Source organism: Accipiter gentilis, chromosome 25, assembly GCF_929443795.1.
Source record: "Accipiter gentilis chromosome 25, bAccGen1.1, whole genome shotgun sequence".
In the NCBI taxonomy this organism is placed as follows: Eukaryota; Metazoa; Chordata; class Aves; order Accipitriformes; family Accipitridae; genus Astur; species Astur gentilis.
This window is the reverse complement of record NC_064904.1, coordinates 13,674,322-13,698,818: the sequence shown is the minus strand read 5'-3', so window position 1 is coordinate 13,698,818 and position 24,497 is coordinate 13,674,322. Positions and strand designations below refer to the sequence as shown.

The 24,497-nt window shown below is 43.3% G+C and overlaps 1 protein-coding gene across 1 annotated transcript in view; it reads right to left on the bottom strand.

The window, feature by feature from the left end:
• Positions 1-2,834: 2,834 nt before the first annotated feature.
• Positions 2,835-24,497, bottom strand: part of CEP170B (centrosomal protein 170B) — a 59,593-nt gene continuing 37,930 nt past the window's right edge. Inside the window, exons 11-19 of the mRNA XM_049828462.1 lie at positions 24,207-24,309; positions 20,991-22,763; positions 17,483-17,627; positions 15,135-15,294; positions 10,314-10,457; positions 8,742-8,830; positions 8,094-8,187; positions 7,160-7,211; positions 2,835-6,436 (exon numbers count right to left, since the gene is read on the bottom strand). Coding sequence (XP_049684419.1) covers positions 6,201-6,436; positions 7,160-7,211; positions 8,094-8,187; positions 8,742-8,830; positions 10,314-10,457; positions 15,135-15,294; positions 17,483-17,627; positions 20,991-22,763; positions 24,207-24,309 — 2,796 coding nt within the window. The 3' untranslated portion in view covers positions 2,835-6,200. The remainder of the gene's footprint in view (positions 6,437-7,159; positions 7,212-8,093; positions 8,188-8,741; positions 8,831-10,313; positions 10,458-15,134; positions 15,295-17,482; positions 17,628-20,990; positions 22,764-24,206; positions 24,310-24,497) is intronic.

The window sequence follows — 24,497 nt, the reverse complement described above, 5'->3', positions numbered from 1 at the left end:
TTCTTGCTTACACAGAGGTTGCTTTGCCTGTAGTGAAGGCGTATTACGGGCTGTGTTATAATCCATCCTCTTTGAGCCCACAGGCTACCAGCAGCTAGGAGGGAGATCCATTCCCTGGGAGAAATGTACCACCCAAAAGTGACCTACTAAGGTTACTGCTGTGCTAAAGCCCCAGGTCCTCTTGCTGAAACCAAATTTCACCTGTGTCTCTGGGTATTTCCTTGTCCACAAAGTGCCCCCAGGTGCCAGCTGGATGCCACATTTCGGGTTTGGTTTTTTTTCCCTTCCTATGGTTCCTATGAGTTGGATGTTGACAGAGGCAGAAGCATTACTGTTGAACAAGCCTTTTCTGGCACCGATTCTTTTGGCAAGCACAGCATTTTCATTAATTTCTGTTCAGAAGAGGAAAAAAAAAAGCTTAAGCACCACAGTAGAGTCCTCATGAGTACTATTTTCTTACGTTCACTTTTCTTGGCTTCCCCTGCTCAGCCCACATCATTCAGAGACCTAAGCAGCCAATCCATTAAAACACTCTTTCTGGATAACCACATCAGGTGTGCTCCTGTGCGCAGGTGTGCTCCCTCCGCAGGGCTGCAGCCGACTGGTTGTACCCCTCCTAAGGAAAGCAACTCACCCCCCAGCCCAACCGCCAACTGCTGCCCCACACCAACCCCATCTCACCAGAAGAAGCTGACACCTGCAGGGCTTTCAACAGTCCACAAATGCCCACGTTGCAAAAGGCACGGTCCTCCCACACCATCGCGTGGGCAGGACCCGGCAGACGAGGGTCCGTTGGTAGGTCTTCACACAATGTCGAAAAATGAGAACCTGTCTCCGATGACTTAAAGTTTTGCTCCAAGGAAGGATCCTGCAAACCCTGCTCAAGGCAACACTTCCTGGTGTTCCCTTCTATACACGTGTGGAAAACCAGGCTCCATTTCCCAAAGCAGATGAGGACATCGAAGAGCCAGGCAGGATTACAGCTGAACGCTCAGCAGGAAGATGCACAGATTGTTAGATTGAAGATTGTTACTTTTGCCATCTCTCCTTTATTTTTAAATTCTGCCAGATAGCAGCTTTAATTACATTGCAAATAGTTTTGGCCACAGTTTCACTACCTCTTCTGTTTATTCAGTCGGACTTCTAAAAATTAATGAAGTGGATGCACTGTTGATTTCAAAAGGGCACTTCACATAGCATCCCAACCCAAATACCACTCTCAGTACTGCTGGGGAAGCCCACTGAGAAGCAATATAGTTAGTGTGTAACCCAGCCCTGTATTTTAGAGTAGACAGAGAGCTTTCTCTGCAGACACAGCACACACAAACTAAGCTTGAGAAAGCTTTTTAAGAGAGGCAGAAGATTTTTTTCTTTTAAACACAAAATCCCTCCCTAAGACTTGAAGCAGAAAAGGTCTCATGTTCATCTATCTAATGCAAGGGAAGTCTCCCACTGATCCTGGTTAGGTACTAATATTATTATTTTTTCCCCCTTGTGTTTTAGTTACTGCTGGCAAACACGGCAATGTTTTTATAAGCTACAGATGTTCTACTTGCTACAGAAGCTGTGCTAGCGCAGAGGACGTGGAGGCAGAGTCCCATGCAGCACTGAGCAGGGTGGGGGAGGCTGCAGGCACCTGAAGGCTGTGCAGGGGGGAAGGAGGAAATAATGTCATTTCAAAAGCGCCAGGAAGGATGCAAAGGTCAGACAGAACTGCAGGAGGGAAGGACGACAGTGATGGAATGAAGGGAAAAATCAAAAGAATTTCACAGACACATAAACTCATATGTATACACATAAGGTGAGAGCAAGAGAGTGACTCTAATAATGTTTTTCTATAAACACATACCTGCTGAGGAATGATCATATCCAGGCTGGATTTAACTACCATTGTTAGTCACGGCAATGAAATAAAACAGTACTAACAATTAAATCAAGTATCACCATACCCTACTCAGAAGTAAGACCATCCTCAGGTGGTGGGGACTTGGGGGCTTCAATCCTGTAAGTACAGGGGCAGGGGAAAGGGGACTCCTGTACTATTGGAGAAGGATCTGCCCCAGCCATACGTCTCACCAAGGACCGAACCAGTTGCACTGTGAGTCTTCAGTTGCTGGCAATTCGTTCAGTACACTGTACTGAACAACAATGTAAACAGGCATTTGAAAAGTTTAGTCCACCAAACACATACTCCCTCCCAAATTAACACACGAAATCCAGGATCATTGTCACATGATAAAAGAATGATTTATTAGAGCAACTTTATGATAAAATTATATAAAATAACAATTTGTTCTTTTAAAGACATCCACAACATCACCTTGAAACAAAATGTACAGATACTGCCTATAATCCAAACAAAAATAAATTACCATTCAAAAAAAAAACAACCCCAAAAACAAAACAAAAGCAGAAAAAAATCAGGGCAGGAGAAACAAATCAAAATTATACACAGCATTTCAAGAGGGTGTGGAAGAGAGAAAGTCATTAATGGATTCAAGTTATACAAACGTGTTTCAGCTTTACTCTCAGACAGCTCAGCTTGCATTTGTGTTGCATGCAAATGGAATGATCCAGTGAACGGTTCAGAACAGCAGAATCAGCAGCATAACAACAGCAGAGAGTGAAATAGGCACAATTCAGCACGGGGCACATCAAAAGTGAACAGGTAGTTCTGTCTGGTCTTTGCAAAAGTTATACGCATTTACGGAACTTCAAAAATAGCTAGTGCGATCTGCAAACCAAGAAAAAACTAGTAGAATCTTGCATTTAAATACTTTACACTTTATCTTTTTTTTTTTTGTCTCCTCTTTTTTTTCAATAGGCTGTATGTAAACATTCCACTAGTTGTACCTTTACTAAAATATTCAATGATGCAGATGTTCTTTTCTCCTGGAGCATGACCATGACATGACATCACTGTAGATACGATTTAGGTCCTTGCTCACAAAGCTCGTACACATTCTCACAGGAATTTACATTCACGCCATCAGAACGGAGTAACAGGTTTTTACATTTGAAAGCGTTAAACTGAGAGCATGGTTTTCAAGTATAGTGGAAGAGCTGAGGGCTGGGATTTTGAAAGGTGCTCACGACATACGGAAACCCCAAAGGACCTGAGCACTCACTTCCCTAAGACTCTGAAAATCCCACCCTTCCTTACATTTCTTTAGTCAGATACAAAACACATGAAAGCAATATGGTATGAGAGTGACCCACAGGTCAGCGTCACCCCCACCAAACTCAATGCAAGGCCCATCTGTAGCTCATGCAAGCCAACAGGTATCTTACGCACTGGTCCTGGGCCACCCAGATACACCACTACACGTCTGTTAGGTTCACACTGGAGTCACACAGAGGCATGTTTTCATGGTTGTGTACAGTACTGCTTGTAAGAATGAACAATCAAACAAAGGAGTAATAGTCAGGTGGCTAGCTCTTTGGCTTATCTGGAGCAGACAAGTGCAAATGGGGTGTGCTTCAGAAGCAGTGAATACAAGAAAAAATATATTGCATTTCATCATTGACTAGAAAACTGTTTTAAATGCAAAGATCCAAGGATGAACGTTGTGTCAGGGTGCAGAAGCGTTTTATAGTTTGGCTGAGTCACAAATAAAACAAATCAAGCTGTGCATCCTCCCATCCCTTCACACACACATTTCCAAATTATAAACAGACACCAACTGTTGCATCCTTATTAGTCACTTGAAGAGGTACCATATTTTGCGGGTTGATTTAATTGATGTAAGGTGTCTGTGGGCTCTCTCTCAAGTTCAGAACAGAGCAACCAAGGAAGAAAAATCCATCCCTGATGCGTTCATGAATGAAAGAAGAATCAAGCAATTTTCAAATGAAAGTAAACAGAAGTCCCGTCAAGGACACATTGTAGAGAAACAAAATCCACTAGAGCATAGCCATGAAGATGTGGAAATGTGGTTAACAAGTAAGAAGAATAGTCAGATGTCTGAGTAATTCACTTGTCTCTACAGCAAAACTGAAACTAACAGCAACACCTTATCTGTGAAGGTCCTTCAACTCCTAGTGAGTTGGGGTAGCACCTGGATGGTTCAAACCCTAACCAAGAAGGGCTTGAAAAATTGTGTCTCATATGTCAGGAATTATACCACCACTTATGATATTCATCAAGGACACAGTCAGGTATTTCAAGAAAAGACAGATCAGAATAAACGACTGAATGAACACATTCAGATAGTGCGTATATTACAGGCAGAAGAACATCAAGGGCAAATTCTTTTTTTATTCTGCATTCATCTACGTGAAATCCAGCAGATTTCTTCATGGAAGAGCATCTCCATACAAGCAGATGAGTCTTATAACCTACTGAAAATCTTGGAAGAATATTTGCACCTATTGTTTACCAGCCAGCATCTTGCACGCTCAAAAGAAACTAATGGCCTGTTGGCATACTCCCATTCTGGGATCAATTCTGTTTCTGCTGAAATTGATAGAAAGCTCCCACTAGCTTCACCAGGAAAGAAATCACGGTCTTCACTAGTAAGATTAAACACTTTGTGAGCATCCCTATTTATTTAAATTATTTTAACAGGTTCCCACTGTTACAACATTCTAGCAGAAAAGCTCAGGTAACTACTGAGGCTAACTAAGGAATCCACTACCCACCCCAAAATATAAAGTCAGCACACAAGAAGCAGTCAAGCTTGGGAAACCATTTTCACTGGTTAAACTACACACTGTATGAGGGCAAAGTGGAACTCATCTGCTCACCTTTCCCAGTAAATGTATCCTCCACAGCTACAGAAATTTCTTTACCTGATTACTGTTTATTGACCAGGAAGAATGAAAAAGGAATTGATACAAGACAGAAAAAACTGGGAGCAAACACGTCTGGAAGAGGTCCCCTCTAAAACAAAACTTTTGCTCTTAAAGCAACAAAAATTGCTTAGTGTTTTGCAGTTTAACAGATAGACAGAATACAAAATCCAGCTTTTTTTAAACAAATTGCTCGGTGCAATTGCACGTAACATAGTGTTTCTAGGATTATAACAGACCAAAAATAAAATCCAGACAAAAATCCCAAAAGTACAAAGTGCTTGACACTGTTCAATAGTTTCTGAAGAATACCACAGAATGGTGCTCTTCAAGCACTTTTGCATTGAAAAAAATTCCTAACAGAACTAGCCGTGAAGGTGGAGCTACATTTAAGCCATTATTTTTTCAGTGCTGTCAAGTGAACACTAGTTCACAGCAACTGTGCAATTAAGTTTATTACATGAGCCATTGGAACAGATGTTTTTCTTAGCAATTAGCTAATCACAAACATCTTAAGTCTTTGGCCCAGCCAAAAGCATTTGTAGCTCATTGTAAAAAGACTGTATATTTAAAAAAAAAAAGAAAAAAAAAAAGGAAAAAAAAGCGCAGCTTAAAGACAGCATTTGTACCGAGATCATGAAAATTTGGCAAGCTAAACTGTAAAATCTGACTTTTTGTACCAACCCCAAACTTTGGGCCTGAAACATCATCAAAAATAGTAACTGCATTAGTAGTCTTTACATTCATACCATTATTAACTTTTACACTTTCCCAAGAGAAAAACAAGGGGTTTATTCTGTCTTGATTTGGTTTTTGGACTAAAAAAAGGATGCACAACTTCAGTGTAGTTGCCTTTTTATGACTGCTGAAAAGGACTTCTTACACAACTGTAGTAAGAGTTTCTCCTAGAAACCCAAGATATTGCACGATCATCCTGTTGGATTTGCACATTGATTCCAACAGAGTTGTAATGCTTCACTTGTACACTTAAAAAAAATTTTTTAAAAAATCAAACAAAACCAAAAGAAATATAGTACCAAAAAGTGTTTTTTTAAATTGCGCCTCATTACAACTGAATAATTATAAACAGGCCAATGCAAGAACACTTTAGCTTCGGCAGTATTGAATGGAGCGTATGCAAAGCCTGTTTCCTTATGGCACACTGGAAGAGTGAGTAATTTTCTAAAAATCAGTTTGCCTCTATGCTGAATATGTGCTGCTCCACAGTGCTAGTCTTGTTTAAAAGGCATACACAGACTTTCCATTCACCCTCACAGCATAGATTTTTTTTTTTTGTGCAACGTGTTAGCAATCTAAACAACTGCTCCACACAAACTGTCCACAAACCACTCATACACAATACTAATGCAACAGTAGATTACAATATGATAGCAATACAAAATATTGTATCAGATCACATATTTCTCTCCATCTGGAATGAAATTCGAATCTTGTAAGCTAGAAGACCCACAGTTCGATTTCTGTGTGTAGTTTCTCATCTGTACTGGGGACAAAGTCTCCAGTGTAGACCCAGAAGTGTTAGCAGTCCTGACTTTAGTGGCTGTAGATTGTTTAGCAGCAGAAGATGCTTTGTTACTGGCAACTACATCCAAGTTTCCAGTAGGGTCAATGATAGCGTTTATGACTGGGGAGAAGAAAAGAGACATACAGAGACATATTAGCAGCACTGAGGAGAGTTTCTAACCAGAAGGTTGCTGCCTTCACTTTGAAGGCAGTAGAACTGTAGGCAGTACTCCTGTTCATTTTAGTCATGTATTTTCTTCATTAGTACCTTCAAGCCTAAGCAGCTTTAACAAGCAAAATCTCTCCCAAACTGAAGCTATGAGGACACTCAACTTTCTGGTTAAATTGGAAAAGACAAACTACAGCAGACAAATGGCAAGCTTTTAGCAGGAGTGCAAAATGACGCCTGTATGTTTTTACATGCCTTTATTAAGCTATTAGATGATGCAAGAGGTTGTTTTGCCTTTCTAATAGCACAGAGCTCTATGTAAAAAATTCAAGTCCAAAAAGTGTAGCACAACTTACTGGCTGAAAGAGCTGCTAAATATTATTTCAGCAGAACAGACCTTTGCTAGTTCATCTTATGGGGATATGCTAATTACCACAAACAAAACATTTCCACAGCAACAGCTTCCACATTTCAAAAGTCAACAATTTTCTTAAAAATTGGCAGCACAAGATGAATCTACTGTTTGTTCCATATGCGCTCGTCAAAGAGCAGTGTGCTAATAAACTAAACTTCTGCATCCTTTCCCAGCTTTCACTGGCAAATCAAGCAACATTATTTTATTTTGTGCAACTTACCGGCATTTGAGAGACAAAAAGAAGATTTAAAATGACCAACCTTCGAGCTGTTTTTGAACTCTCCTGAGCTCCTTCAGGATAGAACTGATTTCCTAGAAACAAAAGCATCAGAATGGAAAATTAAGCAACAAAGTACTCAACTGACACAGGAATCTAGTCTTACTCCTTCTGCCTAATCTGATCTCTTGATTCAAAGTCAGTTCCAACCTTGCTTGTTTAACAGAAAAGACCAAGCTTGTATCAGTATCGAGGTGGATTTGCACAGGGACCTCTGCTCTGCATCATTTCACCAAGTGCTACACCACCCCCTAGTTCATAGCCACAGCGGTTTCTAGACTTGAAATGCTAGCCAGATTAACTGTACAAAGGCTTCTCCACATCCTCCTTAATACCAAATACATGAAGGTATTTGTAAACTCAACTCATACACCAGACAAAGCAATTGGCCACACATACTGCTGTAGCACCAAGCTACACAAGTCCTGCACAGTGTTATATGTACGCTTAGCATCAGCCATATTTGCCGGGTCCATTATTATACTTAAACCTCTACTGGCAGTCCCCATCAATGACAGTAAGAGGTCACAAAGAGCACAAACACCATCCTAGGGCTAAAGCTTTTTTTATTGCCCTATTATCGAACTGTTACAGATGAAAAAAACAAATATTCATGAGAAACACCTGTCTACTACTGAGGCTGTGTCAACTACATGGTAGGTGATGCTTTGGTAGAGGACTGGGTCTTTGAAGATGAATCACAAAGGGAGAGGGGAAGAATTTGGTGAAATGCAACAGCTAAAGGAACTTATTTTGTCACACTTCAAACAGCAAGGAAAAACAGCAGTTCAACACATGCAAATAGACTAGAAATTTCAGAAAACTATTTGAGAAGGGCCAGAGCTTATTGTTTTTGTTTCTTACAAAGCTTTCATGGACAAAAGCCTTCAGTATTTCACTTGTTTGCATGGTCTTACCTTGTTTGATGTCTTCAGAATTGGCACTTCATTTTCTGAATTCATTTTGGCCTCCATCTCCTCCCAGGTCCTTTCTGAGTTTTGAAACAAAATCCTGGAGCACAAGAAGTGCAGCAGGTCTTAAAATTGCTATCCAAAAGCTGCTTGTTTAAAAGACTTAATTACCACAAGATGTGGCAACAAAGGAGATTAGTGGATTAGCAACCAGACAAAGCACCTTTTAGCTGATTTAGGAACAATCCAAAGTCCTTCCCTAACTGATATCTTCTAGAGCAACAGCAAGCTTTGAAGAGATTTCACAAGCTTGGTGACCTGCAAGCTTTCTGAGAGCCTTACAACAGAGAAGGAAAGGGGAGACAATCCACCAGTTTTCTTCTGTATCTTTACAAAGGCAACATTTCAAAGTTAGGGCACCAACAGGCATTACAAATCCAGCACTAGAATTCCAAAGGCCAAACATGTGAGGAAAAGAGATGGCAAATAATCATACTACCCCTCGTTCACTACACACGTAGTTTCCTACATCTCGATTCCTTGCATCTTGATAACAAGACTTTCTGAGGCAACAATGCATTACCTTCCACAAGTAGCAAGTCAACACACTCAGCAGCAAGTCAACATTTCAGGACAGGGACAAAAGTTACTTACTTCATTTTTTCAGCTAGGTTTTCTGTATTTTCACGGATTGTATGCGACAGCTGGGACACTGGGTTCAACATCAGATTGTCAAAGATTACCTAAAATATAAGGGCAAATCAGAGAACTTTTAGCAAGAGTGGCATATTACAAAACTGGAAATTTTTTACAGTAAATGATCTCCACTGAAACATCTTCATCTATGTGGATGATACTTGAAGCTCAAAGGGAGATTAAGATGATGTGCAGCTTTGTTGCAGCACTTTGGCAAAAAGATTACTACTAACTTGTTCAGATTTTTTTCTAGAGACAGAGTTGTCTGCAGTAATGTAACTATTTAAGCATTTCTGAAAGAAAAAGCTTAAGACTTTCCAAGTCTCACAGCCACCTCCCCCTCCCCCCAAGCCAAATCACAATGCAAGAAGTCCCACAAGCAGTCTTACTGAAACCATCTAATGTGTTTTATATGAATTCAAGCCACCTTCCCAGCCAGGTATCCCACCATGTTACATTCTGCTTTATTAAAAACAACAATCAAAAAAACACCAAACTGCAAATATTCAAGTCCTATGGCTCAGCAGAGCCCCCAGGCTTCTGCCAGGAAAGCCCACATCAGCTGGGCGCACTCTGAACCTGCACTTTTTATTCAGCCTTGGCACCTCTCTACAGGAGAGTGAGGGATTGCTTGAAGTCAGTCACGGGACAGGATCAGTACCAGTGGCTCAGCCCAAGTTCCCCCTCCATCTGCCCATCTGAGTCACCTCCAGAACAGCAGAGTGACCATGCTAGAGCCCAGCTCTCCCCTCCTGCCTGCACTGCCTCCCTGGAGCCTCTGCCCAGCTCTCCCTTCCCATCCAGAGCCAGCACACAGAAAGCAAGCAGAAGCAACAGCCGAGTGCTGTATCAGCAGCCTGCTCGACACCACCCCCAGCCTCAAGTTTCAGGCCAGGCTTTCTCACCCCTTAGCATCATCCCAGTGGTTTCCAGGTTACCCTGTTCTCTCAGCCCAGAACAACTGCATGAAATTGCATACACTGGAGGGAGCAATGTAGAACAAGCAGCTTGCTGTCTGCACGGCACGGCACAGCACAGCAAGCCAGCTCTGCCACAGCACTCAAGCCCAGCTGAAGAAACTCCTTGTAAGATCCAGATTCTGCCACTGCTGCTCCATGGGCAGCACTAACCAGGATGCCGGTTGCAGAAAAGTAAGGTGCCATTAAACCATCGGTGCTGCAAGTTTTCAAAGTGGAGATTTTTGTGTTTTTCTTTAAAATGGCAGTGAAATAGCCTAAGTGGGCTCTGACACTGAATGCCTCCTCCCAAACAACAAGTGACCAAGCCTCAGGTTTTAGTGGAGTTTTACACAAGAGAGGAACCTCCAGTCAGTACTGGCAAGAAGGATGATTCTGTTCCTCTTTTTTTTTGTTTTTTAAACACTGTTTCTATACCTACAAGTCAGGGCTCTTGAGAAGTGATTTTTTATTTTTTTTTTGAGTAGCCTCCTTTGGCAGCTTAGAAAGAGCAGGTACAAATACTGCAGCTTAAAGCAATGTCATATATAAAGTAAAGAAAAAGGTGGCCTGCCTCCTCACGGTTTCTTGTCCTTGTTTTTCTTGAGGGATCCTCTTCTCTATTATTGTTCATATTTTGGTCAAAATCCTTCAGTTCCACTGATCCTGGAGGCACTTTCTGGTAGTTCAGACTTGCTTCTGGAATGTGCTGCACCAACTTGGAAATAATGAGTAATGAGTCATTAAAAATTAGTAGGGAAGGAGGCACGCAGGCACTCACTGCAGGTATTGCAGATTTTCAGGCAAGCCCCAGAGCAACACTGATTCATTTAAGTCTTGTTCAGACAGGTATGGGTTCCTAAGTAAATTACTAGACCCCAATCCTGCAAGCATCTACCCACTGGAGTCATCCTACGAAGTTCAGTGGGGCTATTCCACTTTATAATTATGACTCTTGAGCACGTAGTTGAAGAGTACATATTTGCCTTTTTTGAATTTAGCTAAAACTCAAAAAGGCCCTTTTTTCCCATACCTTATGTTTTAATATGTCAATACAACATTAAAGCCACACTAAAATTAATCAGAAACCATTTAGTAACACATGGAAGAGATGAAAAAGCAATACAAAACCACTGATAATGCAAATAATTAACAGGAAGAAAAACAGACAAGACAAGACAGCTACTCCTGTTTAGTTGACTGACAGACAAAAACTCTAAAAGAAGGGGAAGAAGACAAGTGACAAGACAGAGATACAAAAATAATGGGATGGAAAGTGCACCTGAGATGGATATGCCAGCCGAAAAGATCTACGAGCAATCTGTGTTAAAACAGAAACAAAGAGATCAATGCTACTGAATGACCGTGACAGCAAGTATCAAAGAGAACACATGGTTTGGGGTTATTTTGGGCTCACATTCCCAAAAGCGCATTCCTGAGGACCAGCACTCAATGCCCACCCCCCGCATGCACTGCAGCCCGTGGAGGTCCTGGTCATCAACCAGTTCCACAGAGGTGGTCTCGGGCAGCTCTCCAGTTGCTTCGAAACAGACTGTGCTGAGTGAAATCCAGCAGCCCTCTGAGCACAGAGAATGGGCTAAACATACAGCCCAGGAGGCTCTCTGGTTGGCAAAGCACACAGCTCTTGCGACAAAACCATGTGCCATCCAAGGTCCAGGCTCCCCACGCTCTATACAATAGCACTTGGATTATACACAGGCAGAAGGTATGAGATATTATGGTACAGGGGCACAACAGCCAAAACCTTTTAGCTAATACGCTTCTCTTTTTTAAGCATCCTTTCATGAAGTGCAGAAACAGTGTTAGGCTGCTTGCAGCGGTGAAACAGTGTCAGAAGGGAACGAGATATTCCTACAGTCCAGCAGTTCTCAGCACAACCAGTTGAAAACAAATTAAGGGTAGCCCCTGCTCCCCCATCACCAGGAGACCGTCATATATGACCTGGTCTGTTCTCATGCTTTCCGCTCTGTCACGCCCATAAGCATTTCCTCTCGTCATACCAACACTCATACCAAGTATGTTAAACAACAACTTAACAAACATAATTGGGCTTTTAAGTTTTTGCTATATCATTGTCAACTTTAAAAAAAGACCAACCAAAAGAATTTTGTGCAGGGCTAAAATTTGCAGAAATGGCCAGTGATTTGGGATGACCCACTTGACTACGCTTGTAACAGCTGAGCCTTCAATTTGACTGCTCGGCTTTGCAGAAAGCTGGGTCCTGTAAAACATACACACCCAGAACCCACGGCATCCCAAACAAACCATGGCTTTGGTAAACTGGAATCACAAAGGTTTCACCCTTGCTGGACCCTTTTTTTGGTTTGTTTGGGGGTTTTTTTGCTTAATTTGTAGCAGTACTCAGCTCAGTATCTCAGTATCTCAGCTCGGCTCAGGAATCTAGGTTATTATATACTACACAGCTGAGAGCAACAAAACCAAACAAAAACACCCAAACATGCACTGGGGAACTGAAAACCTCCCTGGCAAACATCCAAGCAAACACTGGACATCAAAGGATAGAACATGAAGAATAAAGTTTAAATCTAAGGCTCCACCTTAACTTTTAAGAAAACACTCATGATTTTAATCATTAACCAAGCTTTGTAATAAAAGTAATTTAAAAAGCAGCTCATTTGAGGCTGAGAAATGCTGTGCCACACACTGGTCCGAAGTAAAGCTTCTGGTATGACATTAAACCCTCAAAAGTGATTCCAGCATCAGCACTTATTTTTCCTGCATTTTTTCCCACTTTAGTAGAATAGGTATAAATATTTAGTAGCAGAAAACTCAAGAGCTAGCAGAATGGCGTACAACATTGCAAGAGCCAGAGCAGTATGAGAGTCACACACAGCAAACATTTCTTATTCACATATTTCCTTTTATCAGATATTTCAATACATTACTATTACAACTACAGTAGCTATTTCTCATCACTTTGTCCTTTCCTAGAATATTAACATCAAGTTTTTTAATAAACACTCACAAAATTCGCAGTGTTTAGCATCACACACACTAATCTTCAGATATTTCCTAACAACTTCCCTGCATTAAGGAAAAATAATTATTTTAGCACAGATTCAGCAGCACCCAGACTGAGGGAAGCATGCCCACTGATTCTAGTCCAGTTCCAAAGACGTGATGTGTGTTTATTAAACCCACATCAGTTTATATTACTTCCATTCATAACATGACCCCCCAAGATGCACATTCAGGATCCCAAGCTATTCAGGATTCAGCTCTACATCTCAGCATCACAAATAGAAATTCCTGCTGATTTAACCTGTTCCTGGCTATTCCTGCTGATTTAACCTGTTCCTGGATATCGCTAACGTAAAGGCACCTCCACTGATGCATACTGGCATTTTGGGTGTAACTCAAATGGCCTCCCAGCCACTGATCCTGCTGAAATCACGGTGCTATCCAACCCTATTTGGAGTCAGTCTATTTAAAAGCCTTTATGGTGGTTTCAGCCACCACTGGCTGAACAAGCCACAGGTTATGGCTCTTGATTTGTCTTCACAGGCTGTCACCTGTGTTTACACCATTTACACCACCGTAAGATCTAAAAAGTGCTCTAGCAGTGGACACTGCTGGAGCATTTAGGTAATGCTAAATTACCCCTAATTAGGTAATGCTAATTACAGCCCTACGTTGGCTCTCCGGACTATTGCGAGGGGACTGACTGGCATGTCCCACACAGTGCACGGCAGCACTGCAAAGCCACATCGCAGAGAAACCCTCAGTTTACCTGGGTCTGAGCAATCCTGGCAAGACATTCAGCACCACTACCATAAGCTTTGGACCCCATCGTTTTGCACAGAGTAAAACCACTTGTTTTGGAGGTATCCTTCCTCCTCTAGCAGCAGGGAACATCCCTCTGTATATCCTGACTTAGCTGCACTGTTCAGTGGCACTCGACAAAGAAGGAGGTACCTTGCTTTTCTGGAAGGAAGCGGGTGCTGAGTGCTGGTCATTACCAACCTGAAGCAAACATTTCATTTGCAAGTCAGAAGTAAGGTAGGTTTGTCACCTTAACTGCTCAAAAAGAATAATACAAAAGGCAGTTTTGGAGGTGTGGCACTTGCATGGAAACAAAGCAATAAAACACTTTATCTCAGAGTCTGAAGTTATTGCGAAACTTTTGTGCACTGCGGCTCCCAACGGCCCCAGGAAAAAAAAACAACCCTGAGCAGGCTGCAGCTGAACTCAGCGTAACGCAAGCACAGCCACACTCGCCTGATATTCTGGGTATCTGCCTAAACTTCTGCTTTACACCTTCAGTGAAGACCACAACAGATTCACGGGGCCTCCTAGCACGCTCTTGACAGGGCAACAAGTTTGGTCCTCAGGTTTGAACAGGTCTGCAATTCTCAGAACAGTCAAAGACAACAGAGGGCCAAGGGGCCCATCTGAACAGCAGATAAAGAGAGCTGTATATTTTTTTAAGCCCATGCTGGTGGTAGCCAGGAGGGAATTTGGATTTAACAGCAGCAAAGGCAATTTTGCTTTAGCAGCTGGAGCCTCCTTGTGACCTTGCAGCCAAGTTTGAGCTCAGCCGAGTCCCTGCGCTGCAGCAGTGGTGAGCCAAATTAAGAAATTGCTGCCTTCCTCCCCACTCCAGTGCAGACAAACTGTGCTACAAAGTTCAGGAGGAAGCCACAGCTTCACTGAAGAGCTGGAGGACAGCACCTCCCAAGCTAACTGCCCTCCTCCTTGCCTACCTCGCTGGCTGGGGAGCAGAGTCCTTGCCCTTGACTATCAATACACAGGTGGAGGGAAGGGATTCAAGAAACACCTGCACAGCGTTTCGAGGCCCCTGGCAGAGACGACACATCAGAGGTACAAAATACATAGCTGGTACAGAGCATGCAGCTAGAGCACTCAGTCAGTGCCTTGTCTGAAAAAAGAAGGGAGGCTCAGGCTCCCTGCTACGGCAGCACAGCAGGCCCACCCCATCCTGTTCCTCAGTTGCAAATTTCAGGGATCAAAGTCACACTAGAGACTGTAAGATCTTTAGGCAATAATATGAGGAATCTAACGTTTTGACACCAGGGCCCTCCTGCTTCCTGGAGGCACAGTAAGGATGCCCCCAGCAAAAGCCAAACCTGCCCAGATCCAATACAGCTCTTGACCCAGGCAGCCCACTCTCACCTCTTGCAAGGCTGGCTGTGGCACAGGGGAGGGCAAAATAAAGAGCACCCTGAAGAGACTGCAGGCAATCTATCCGCTAGAGTTTTTCACGGGGGCAGAGAACGAGGCGTTTTTTTAATGCTGCAGCAACTAGGAATGCTGCCCTGGTCTCCCACCGCAGCTGTACCCTGCAAACTTGCTTGCATTCAGAGGCAGAGATTGCTGTCATTTGGGATCTTACCTCTTCTCTCGCTGATATGGTGGAAGCAGGAGTGTTGGGCACAGAGCTGAGGGAGGTGCTTGGTCCTGTCCCCGATGAACTCTGTGAGTCCCCATCCCCAGCAACATCGTGAATCTCTCGAGCAAGGATGGCCACATCCTTCACCAAGGTCTGGCTGAGTCTGAAGCAGAGGGCATGCAGCAGAGCCATTAGGACACATGATAGAACAAGCCTCATACTCATAAAATCTAAAAGGAGCAGCCGCCAAAAGTTTGCATGAATTATAACCTCTGCAGAGGCTAGGGAAAGCAGGTTTTTTGGGGGGGTGCCTTGACAGGATGCTGAGGAATACTCTGGCTGCATACAAGAGGAACAAAATAAACCCACTCCCCTCCTGAACCCAGCTTCGAAGTAGAGATTTGATAAAAAGCAAGTTCTAGTGACTACACACTACCAGAAGGTATTGGAGACAATCCACAAAGAAGCATTATGTTATTGCTCCCCCATCCATCCACTCTACTTCCCTTTTTTTTTTTTTTTAAATTTCACAGGACATGGCCACTTTTTCTTCTTGACACTTCTTTCTTTTCCCTTAAAAAAAACCATACAAGGAAAAGCTTTTTTCTTTATTACTTAAGTAGTAAAATTTCAAACTCTCTTTCCTTCTCCTTTGTGGTTTATAGACTGTAAATCAAAAGTACGCCTCCACATTCTCCAGAAGGGCTGAGGAATTACCAGGGTAAGCACGGCATACCTTAGAGGGATCTGGTTTTCAGAAACCAAATTTTGAAACTTCAAGCCCCTTGACAGGTATCCAGTTAACACTCAGCGGTTGCTGCACTCTGCTCTACTTGCTCTAGATCTCAAAAACAGTTTCTAACTCTCTGGATTGTTGCTAGCAGAGCTTAAAAAAACCCCTTCAGTCCAAAAGTAGCTGTTGTGGTAATTTTAAAGAAAAGCTCCTGAGAGAAAAGAATAATCTTCCAGCTAGCTACCTTCACCTGAAAGAGACTTTCTTCTTTAATTTGAAAAATGAAGCAATGTAATAAAACTGTCAGCTCATCAAAACATTTCCTTGGAAAGAAAATGCATAATGAAACTAATAAAAAGCAGTTTGATCTGCCTGCCTAACGTGCCCCCTATCCCTGCTGGTTTGGACGCACCCATTATGTGATTCACTCATTGTAAACAAGTAGCATTTTCCCTTTTAACTCTCTCTGGCTCCTCTAAGCCCTTCCCAGTTAATTTGGGAGCAGCAACGGAAATCAGAACTGCAATTACATTACGAAGCAGACTCTGTGACCGAGCCCTGCAACGTGCAGCGCCAGACAAGTCTGACGCAACCATTTATTTATAGCTGTTGCAACCCGAAGCGCTCTCCTGCGCTAGAACGCTGCTAGGAATGAAGACAGCATCTCCCACACGCACACTTTGTGCGGCACAGGTAATGCAGGCTGGTTTGAAGGCTGACACACTTTCTAGCAGCCCGACAGCAACATTCACACAAGAAAAGCCCTTTCGATATCAGTGCAGCAAGTGATACAGGTGACATGGAAATGCTGACCAAAAGCAGACAGAAGACTGCTTCCCCAGTCAAAAGCATTTCAAGTATGGCCAGTACAAAGGAAGACCAGTATTTCTGGAAAGTTGGCATAACACAGCTGCATATTAGAGATGTCAACCTCAAATGCCACTGTTTAAAAAAAGGAATCTATTTGCTTTACTGACGAGGTCCTCCAGGCAACCATCAGACCACCAGTATACAATAGGTCCCGTATCCAGGGACATCAAGCTAAGCAACAACTCACTTATACACAGGGCCTAGACAGATTTGGATTCAATTGTGCCAAGCAAAGAAGTTTCTGCCCCACAGAGACTGCTTACTGCTCCCTCACGGGCTTCAGGCAAAGCAGCTTCAACAGTTTACATATTCAGACTTTGCTAATCCATTTGACTTCCTCTGCAGAGAATTAGGACAGTTCACACCAACCACTCCATGCACACACAGTGACCTCCAGCGAAAGCAGAGATAAGCAGGTATAGACAGTTTAATCTTTTGACAGATTTCAAGCTACAAGAGAAGACACGTCCACAGCTTGAACAAGAAACAAGCCAAGATACACTGCCCTGCACCTTGGCATTTTCTAGAGAGAAGGTACAACCAGCAGATCCTAGCACAGGCTGTAAAGCTTCATGAAATCCTTCCAAGTCTGAACAAATCGATGTTCAGATAGCAAGGAGGTGGGGGCCACACAAACAACAGGAGAGAGTGCCTCTCCTTCTACCTCCACACATGGGTTTGATTTGAACACCAAGGAAAACTCAACCCACTTTCAACATGTGGGTCAATACATACAGCCCCACCTCACCTGGCTATTTCTGCTATCTCTGCTGTTTGCGCCATGAAGTTGTAGGGGTCAGGGTGGTCATCAAAATCTTCATCATCATCCGTTTCTCTGCCGTTGTGCTTCTGCTTGCTCAGCCCAGAGCCACGTACCCTCGGTGTTTGTGTGGCTGTTGAAGTATGGGAGCGTTTGTGTTTAGGGGAGCTGTGATTTGAGCCATATTCCTCCTCCGAAGTAGAAGTGTAATCTGAACCCTGTGGTCTCCGCCTTGATGCTTATAAAAAATGAATTGGTTTCAGACCAAGGAAAGTAGTAAAGAGTAACTACAAAAGGGCAAAAAGGTAACACAAAACTAGCCCAAGAGCACAAGGAAAGGAGAGTTTCTGTGCAGATTTTAAGTCAAACAGCACATTCTCAGAGCTTATTTGGAAGTTGAGCACTTCTATGGCTCTCATTCACTATACAAATTTGGAGTGGGAAATTCCAATGGAAAAGAAAAATGACTGTGTTAACAACTCCAATGTAGTAAATTATTACCACAGACTTGGCTTTCCATGCACAGAAGCTCTGTATATAAGTAGCACACGTTTCAGACTCCTCATAGTCCCACAGAAGTCCTTTTCTAAAAAGAGCCCAATTTTCAAGCCTGCAGACACCTTTCCAATCAGCTGCAAGTACAAGCAAAAGGAGGGGGTTTTGAGAGAAGAACAGACTATGGTGCTTGGTGTTATTTGCAAGAGTCCACACTCCCACATTCACCTCCTGCCTCACAATTCACCATTAATGACACTCTACAAGAAAGAGTGTTCACACAGTCAGGACTGGCTCCAACCCCTGGAGCCAAGTGGAAGCTGCCCACTTATCCCAACCGGTTCTGCAGATCTGTAGACACCCAGGTCCTCCTTGCATGGGAAGCATCAAGATGTCCTTATTTGAAAACTGGGCTCCTGGTGTTCGCTGCCTCACTACACTCTCTATGGACACCGCTTCATTCCCTTCCGTCCTTCCCTGGAGAATGAAGACCCACCAAACACAGAACCAGCCGAGTTATTTAAAATTACAACACCTAAAAGCTTCACTGTGTTACCAAGATTAGCATAACACTGAAACACTGCGAGCAAATTAAGCCAGCATCATAGAACATACAAACAAAAATAACAAGTTTAGCATGTAAGATACAGGTAGAAACTATAGATAATTACTGTATAGTGAAAAAAGTATTGCTAGACATTGCTATCTCAGCTATAGCTACATAAATGCCTTGGCTTCGGTTTTTATATATATATATATATATATATATATATACACACATACACACACACAGAGAAAAAAATAAATTTGCTCATATTCCATCAGTAGACATATCTTCTTCTTTTTTTTTAAAACACAGGTTTAGAATCAAGAGGTCACCCTGTCATTGAACAGCAATTTTAAAATGAAGAGCCTGACTTTCCATCCCTGTATGCCAAGGGAAATCAGAATCAAATCCCTCCGTACCATTCAAATTACACTGAGTAAACAAATCATGTACACAGAGGAGCAGGGGAGACAGGCCTTTAGCTTTCAGAATTCTAACTTGGATTATTCTGATGTTATCTGTGCATTCCACATGAAGTTACTTCAGATGGCCCAAAAATCTACTGGCATTTCTTGTCTCATGGCCAGATAGTTCATTCTGTTCCTCTGTTAGTGAGATTAACTTTCTCCCACTGGGAGAGTTGGAAACTATTGTGGTTAGCCAAACACTTTAAGAAGTCCTTGAATAAATCAGCCACATCTGCCTCCTTACTCCCAAGGCTTTCAAGGGTTATTGTATCACGCTAAAAAGTGTCTTGATGGCACAGTGCAATAGTTCAGTTTATCGATGTTTCACTTTTGTTTCAGGAACAGGGTGCTAGGTGTTGATTCACTCTACGTATAATAGCATTAGTATAGCAGCACGCATCACACACTTGGTATAGCACAACAAAGCACAAAGTATACTAGTATGCTTAGAGCTTGTGCCAGGTCCACAATCCTATCAAGGAATTAGGAGGTTAGTATTTTAAGAGCAACTAATTCAGAGAAAGGATTAGCATCATCTACTGCAACTATGCACAAGGAAAGGTGTTAGCATGCTGCTACAGAGCTCTGGAAATCAAAAACCAATTCATTTAAACCAAGAACTGGCAAACACTTATCATTTTTCTCCAAATGATTTGAAGTCTGTGGTCCAAAGGCAGAGGGAGGGCAAAGAGTGCCTCCTGTTCAGAAAACTCTGACCACATTATTTTGCTTTAAATTTGTTATTAACAAGAAGTCAGTAATAGCATCATCTCAAAAAAGGCAAGAGAAAAGACTGTACATACTCTTTTAGCTTATTCACATTTGATTTACATGCATATACATATGTGTAGGAAAAAAATCATTAAAACAAAAGGGAAGCTGAATGCACTAAACCAATCCAAACCAAAACAAGCAGCAAATAACATTTTTAGCATGCAATAAAAATGAATACTGCAAGAAATATAATTATTTCAACTGTATGAAAATATACAAAAAGGACACATCCAGAACTCCAAGACCCCCTACAAGAAACACAGATCTGCTGAAAATAGCATCCCTCTCAACAGGCCTGAGAAACCCAGCCTAAGGGGTTCTTGTCCCTCTGCCCCCCCATCATTCCTAAAAACCTAAGCAAACAGATCTGCTTTACCACATCCATGGTAGGTCAAGGACTATGGGCATAGACCAGGACTTAGACCAAAGGTGTTGGGGACAACCTCTAGATTTCTGATTACCAATTACCATCTTAGTCATCACCTGCATTGTCCCCACCTCTTAATTAAAGGCTGATTTCAATATGACAAATGCTGATATTGCAAGGGTCTGTTGAGTGCACAGCTACAGGACAAGACAGCCCCCAAATCTCCACCTTGTGGGAAACACAACTGGGCACCTGCCTTACCTATGGCAGAAGTGAATGAAAATACACATTAGTGGGAATCTCTTGGGGCAGTCAATGTGTAGTGTCCAGCTCCACATTTGCATTTACAGGAAGAACAAGGGAACAGCCTTCACAACTCAGGGACTTTTATTTCTTGCTCTCCTGTTTCAGATGCCTTCAAACCTGCCACCTTGGACATCAGCGGTCATCAACACCATTATAAACTCTCTGGGAGCAAACTTTGAATCTTAGAAATCAAAGAAAAACAGAACAGAATTCCTCATAGCACTGGAAAGGCATCAAATTCTACCTTTTTAACACAAAAATGGCTAACGTGTTCCTGTTCAAAAAACAGTCACTAAAGAAGAAAAACAGCTATTTGCAATATCCTCACAGACAACACCACAATAATATCTCACTGGGTATGAGAGATGCTTTGCTGTCTCCAAACCCACAGGAAATCTCAGCCTCCATACTGCTTGTTAATGCAGACTTTTGTACTCACCAATGCAGCCCTCGTACTACTGACACCAATCCTTGGCAACCATGTGCAGCCTATAAATCAGAAAGAGGGTAACAGAGGAGAAACAAAGCACAAGCACTTACTGGACGAGGAGGAATACTTGACACTGCTTGAACGGGTCCTGCTGAAAGGCTGCTTTGCGGAGGCAGCGGCTGCCGTTTTCCTCGCTGCAGCTCTAACATCTGAAACACCCGTCTTCCGATAGGACTCGACACTCCGGCCCGAAAACCCTGTCCTTGACTGCGCCGTCTCGGAGTCGCTGGGCACCGTAAACGAACCTGCCCGTTTCCTTGGCATGGCGAGGATGTCCAGCCGGGAAAGCTTCTTCGTCTCCGTGGACTGCTTGGGGCTTGGAGTGGTGGCTTCGGTGTTGGAGGCTGTTTTCTCAGTATCGACACATTCGTTGTCTGAAGCATCTCCCAGCCGGGCACGACGTAGCTTTGAGGCCCTTGTGGGCCGTGGGGTAGATAAACTGTTGGAGCGGGTGAGAACTTGCTGGATTTTCTGCACATTCGAGGTTGTTTTGCTGTGGTCCTCCTTGGTGGCCTGAGTAAAAGGTTTCCTTCGGGGAACTGGCCGGGTTACCGAGTGCTCGTGGTCAGACACAACTGCATCGGGGACGGGCAAGTAGGGCAAGCTCGAGCTTCTCTCGTCATCCGTGAAGTCAAGCGACCCTCGAGTCCCAGCGCTCCGCTTCATCTGGAAGCGTTTGGTGGCCTCCGTGCGGTTTGATGAGTCTGGTGCTTGTGTTTTCCGCTTCTCTGTCAGCCTGTCCCGAGCGCTGGGCTGCCCACACTGGTCCTGGATGGACGGCGTGGAGGAAGATTTCTCTTTTTGCAAGCTCACGACCGCTTTGCGTTTCGGGGCGCTCGTCGGGACGTTTTTGCCACTCACCAAGCTGACCGTGCTGGCAGTGTCCACGTCTGAGTCCCCTGACAAGGAGTCCTCCAGCTGACCAGCAGTTTCCGAGGGCTCCAGCTGTTGGCTTTGACCAAGTAATTTGGCTTCCAGTGCTGCCAAGGCAGTTTCAGTGTCCTTAAGGAGAAGATGAGTCTCCTGACCAAAGTCCATACGAGTTGACCGAACAGCCTCTAAATCTTTAAGCAGAGGGTGACTTGAAATATGCGGGAGTTTATTTTGAGGAACACCACTGCTTGATTTATCTTTGGTAAAACTTTCCTGTCTAACAAAAGATGATGTTTCCTTTCCTGCCATGTTTTCTTGATCTTGAGGAAGACTCTGATGAAGGGAAATAACCACTCTGCCAGCTGCATTTATGTAAGCACTAACATCTTTGACTGGTGGCTTTCCAGGAACTGGTGGGCCAACAGACTTGAAGGAAAACTCCTGATCCTTGCCATCTTTGTCTGCTCGAGCATGAGACATGCTTAAGGAGAGCTTGGAGGGAATCCCCACATCATTGCTATCATCACCAATATAAAACGAAGTAGAAACTGGCTCACTTACAGCTCGCACGTTTGAGACCCGGGAGGCTCCTGGCTGTCGGCTCTCCAATCTTGTGTCTTCCCCCATCTGCTCTAGCATTTTATTGTTCTCTTTATATTTCTTGCCTTTTTCTGTGCTGAAGCCATCATCAGACCTACTGGCATCACTGAGGCTATCTGGATCCAAGTCTTCTTGGATGAAGAGGCGGCTGCTGGGGTCACCATAGGCTTCCACACAGTGGTCCTTCACGATGGTTCTCTTGGTAACCTCAGAATAGGACTCCTGGCAAACCAGGACCGTGGGTGTAGGGCTGTCTGATTTATCACTTGGTGGGAGTTGGGGAAGAAGGCGCCTTGTTCTCAAGGGCACGGCGTTTTCTGGTTCCCCAGGTTTTGGGACTACAGCGCTTTCTGAAGAGAGTGAAGTGGACAAGAATCAACTGTTGTAGAACTGTACCACTTATTTATTTAGGAAGAGCTTGATCCTGCAAAGTTTGAGTCCACAAAAGCACTCACAAGACATGTGCTTAGAACTAAGCTTTTATGTAGTATGAACATGAATAGGACCTGGCTGGTGCTCGCTCCCTCAGGCTTACCAGTACAGACACCACACTTAATTCCTTTGCTGGATCAGAGCGCTCAACACCTTCCCTCTCTCAAGGTAGGGTTTCAGATTCATTCTCCCATAATACACCTCTCAGTACAAGCATGTACTTTAGAGGCTAACGGCATTGCTGGCATCTGTCTACCATAAATGAGGCCACAGGAATGAGATGAAAAGCCATCAGACAAACCACTGCAGTGATGCAGTGGTTTAAGTGCCATTCTACACAACATAGCCCATTTGACTAAATAGATGGTGTTTTTCACAGTACAAGTTCTCATACAATCCTATCCCACAGCAAAGTCTCAGGAGAAAGACCCTGTAACAGTTAAGAGGCTCTGAATTAAGAGCTCACCGCCCCAGCGTGGGTGGGCTTATCAGTATGGACACACTTCATAGAAAGAGCACTCTTATTTCTCCCATGCCACTGGCCAGGACCTCATATCTGATACTGCCTTTAAATACCAGGATAACTGGTTATTTGACCATGGTAATACTTCAAATGCTCCAGGAGTCAGGTTCTCACACAGTGTGAAAACAGCGGCAATGACTTGTGAAACAAAGGTTTCTTCTAATCTTTACTGAATCTATCTATAGCTGTTGATGTCAAGAAGGTACTGACAAATATTTCCAACCAAAAAAGTTGAAAAAGTTTACAAAAGCCAAAGCAGCACACTTCTCCATTTCTCACCTACTAACAGGACCACAGGGTCTGTAAGCTGTCTTCCCAGTTACAATGGGAGTCTGATCTTCACCCGCTCCCCTCCATACCCAGTTTTCTACACTGATCTCCACGCTTCAAACCTGCCACCCAACAGCAAACTCTAGAACAGCCTAAAATGCTCAGCACAGCCAGACACAGGAGAAGCACTCAAAAAAAAGCACAAGTCAGCAATTCAGTCCAAGGCAACTTGCAAAGGGCTTTCATCTGGCATCATAAGGCAGTCTAAAGAATCACTTCTCGGGGCTAGTTAACACCCAAGGCCCTTTCTTCTTCCCAGGTGTCCTTTAGTCACGTCATATGTAACATTTAAGAATTTCTTGGATGACTCTGAAATGCAAACCAGAGGCTCTCTCCATCTTTAGTCCATTGGGAACAATTCACTCTGTCCTTCCCATCCCCAAATACATTAGCTAAAAAAAGAAAATAAGTCACAGCCAGATGCACAGAAGCCCTTGATTTCTACTTTTCATATCGTTCTGGCTTAGATTCAGCCACCTTTAAACAGTAATGTCAGGATGAGACTTACCTGTACCTCCATCACCCTGCCCAGAGGCAGAGTCAGAGTAACTGTCTGCAAGGCTCGCCCACCTAGACACCCACTTCTGATTCCCCTGAGATGCTGCAGACATCTACAAGGTGGGGAAGATGGTGTCAGAAAGATGGTTTGTAAACCAAATCCTAGCCACAAAATCTCTCCTCTCATACATGCATCACTCAGTCTCCTCAAAATGGAAATCAATCTACACATCACATTTCCATTCAGACAGAAAACCCATCTACACATCCACCATCCCAGCAAATCCACCTGGACTGCCCA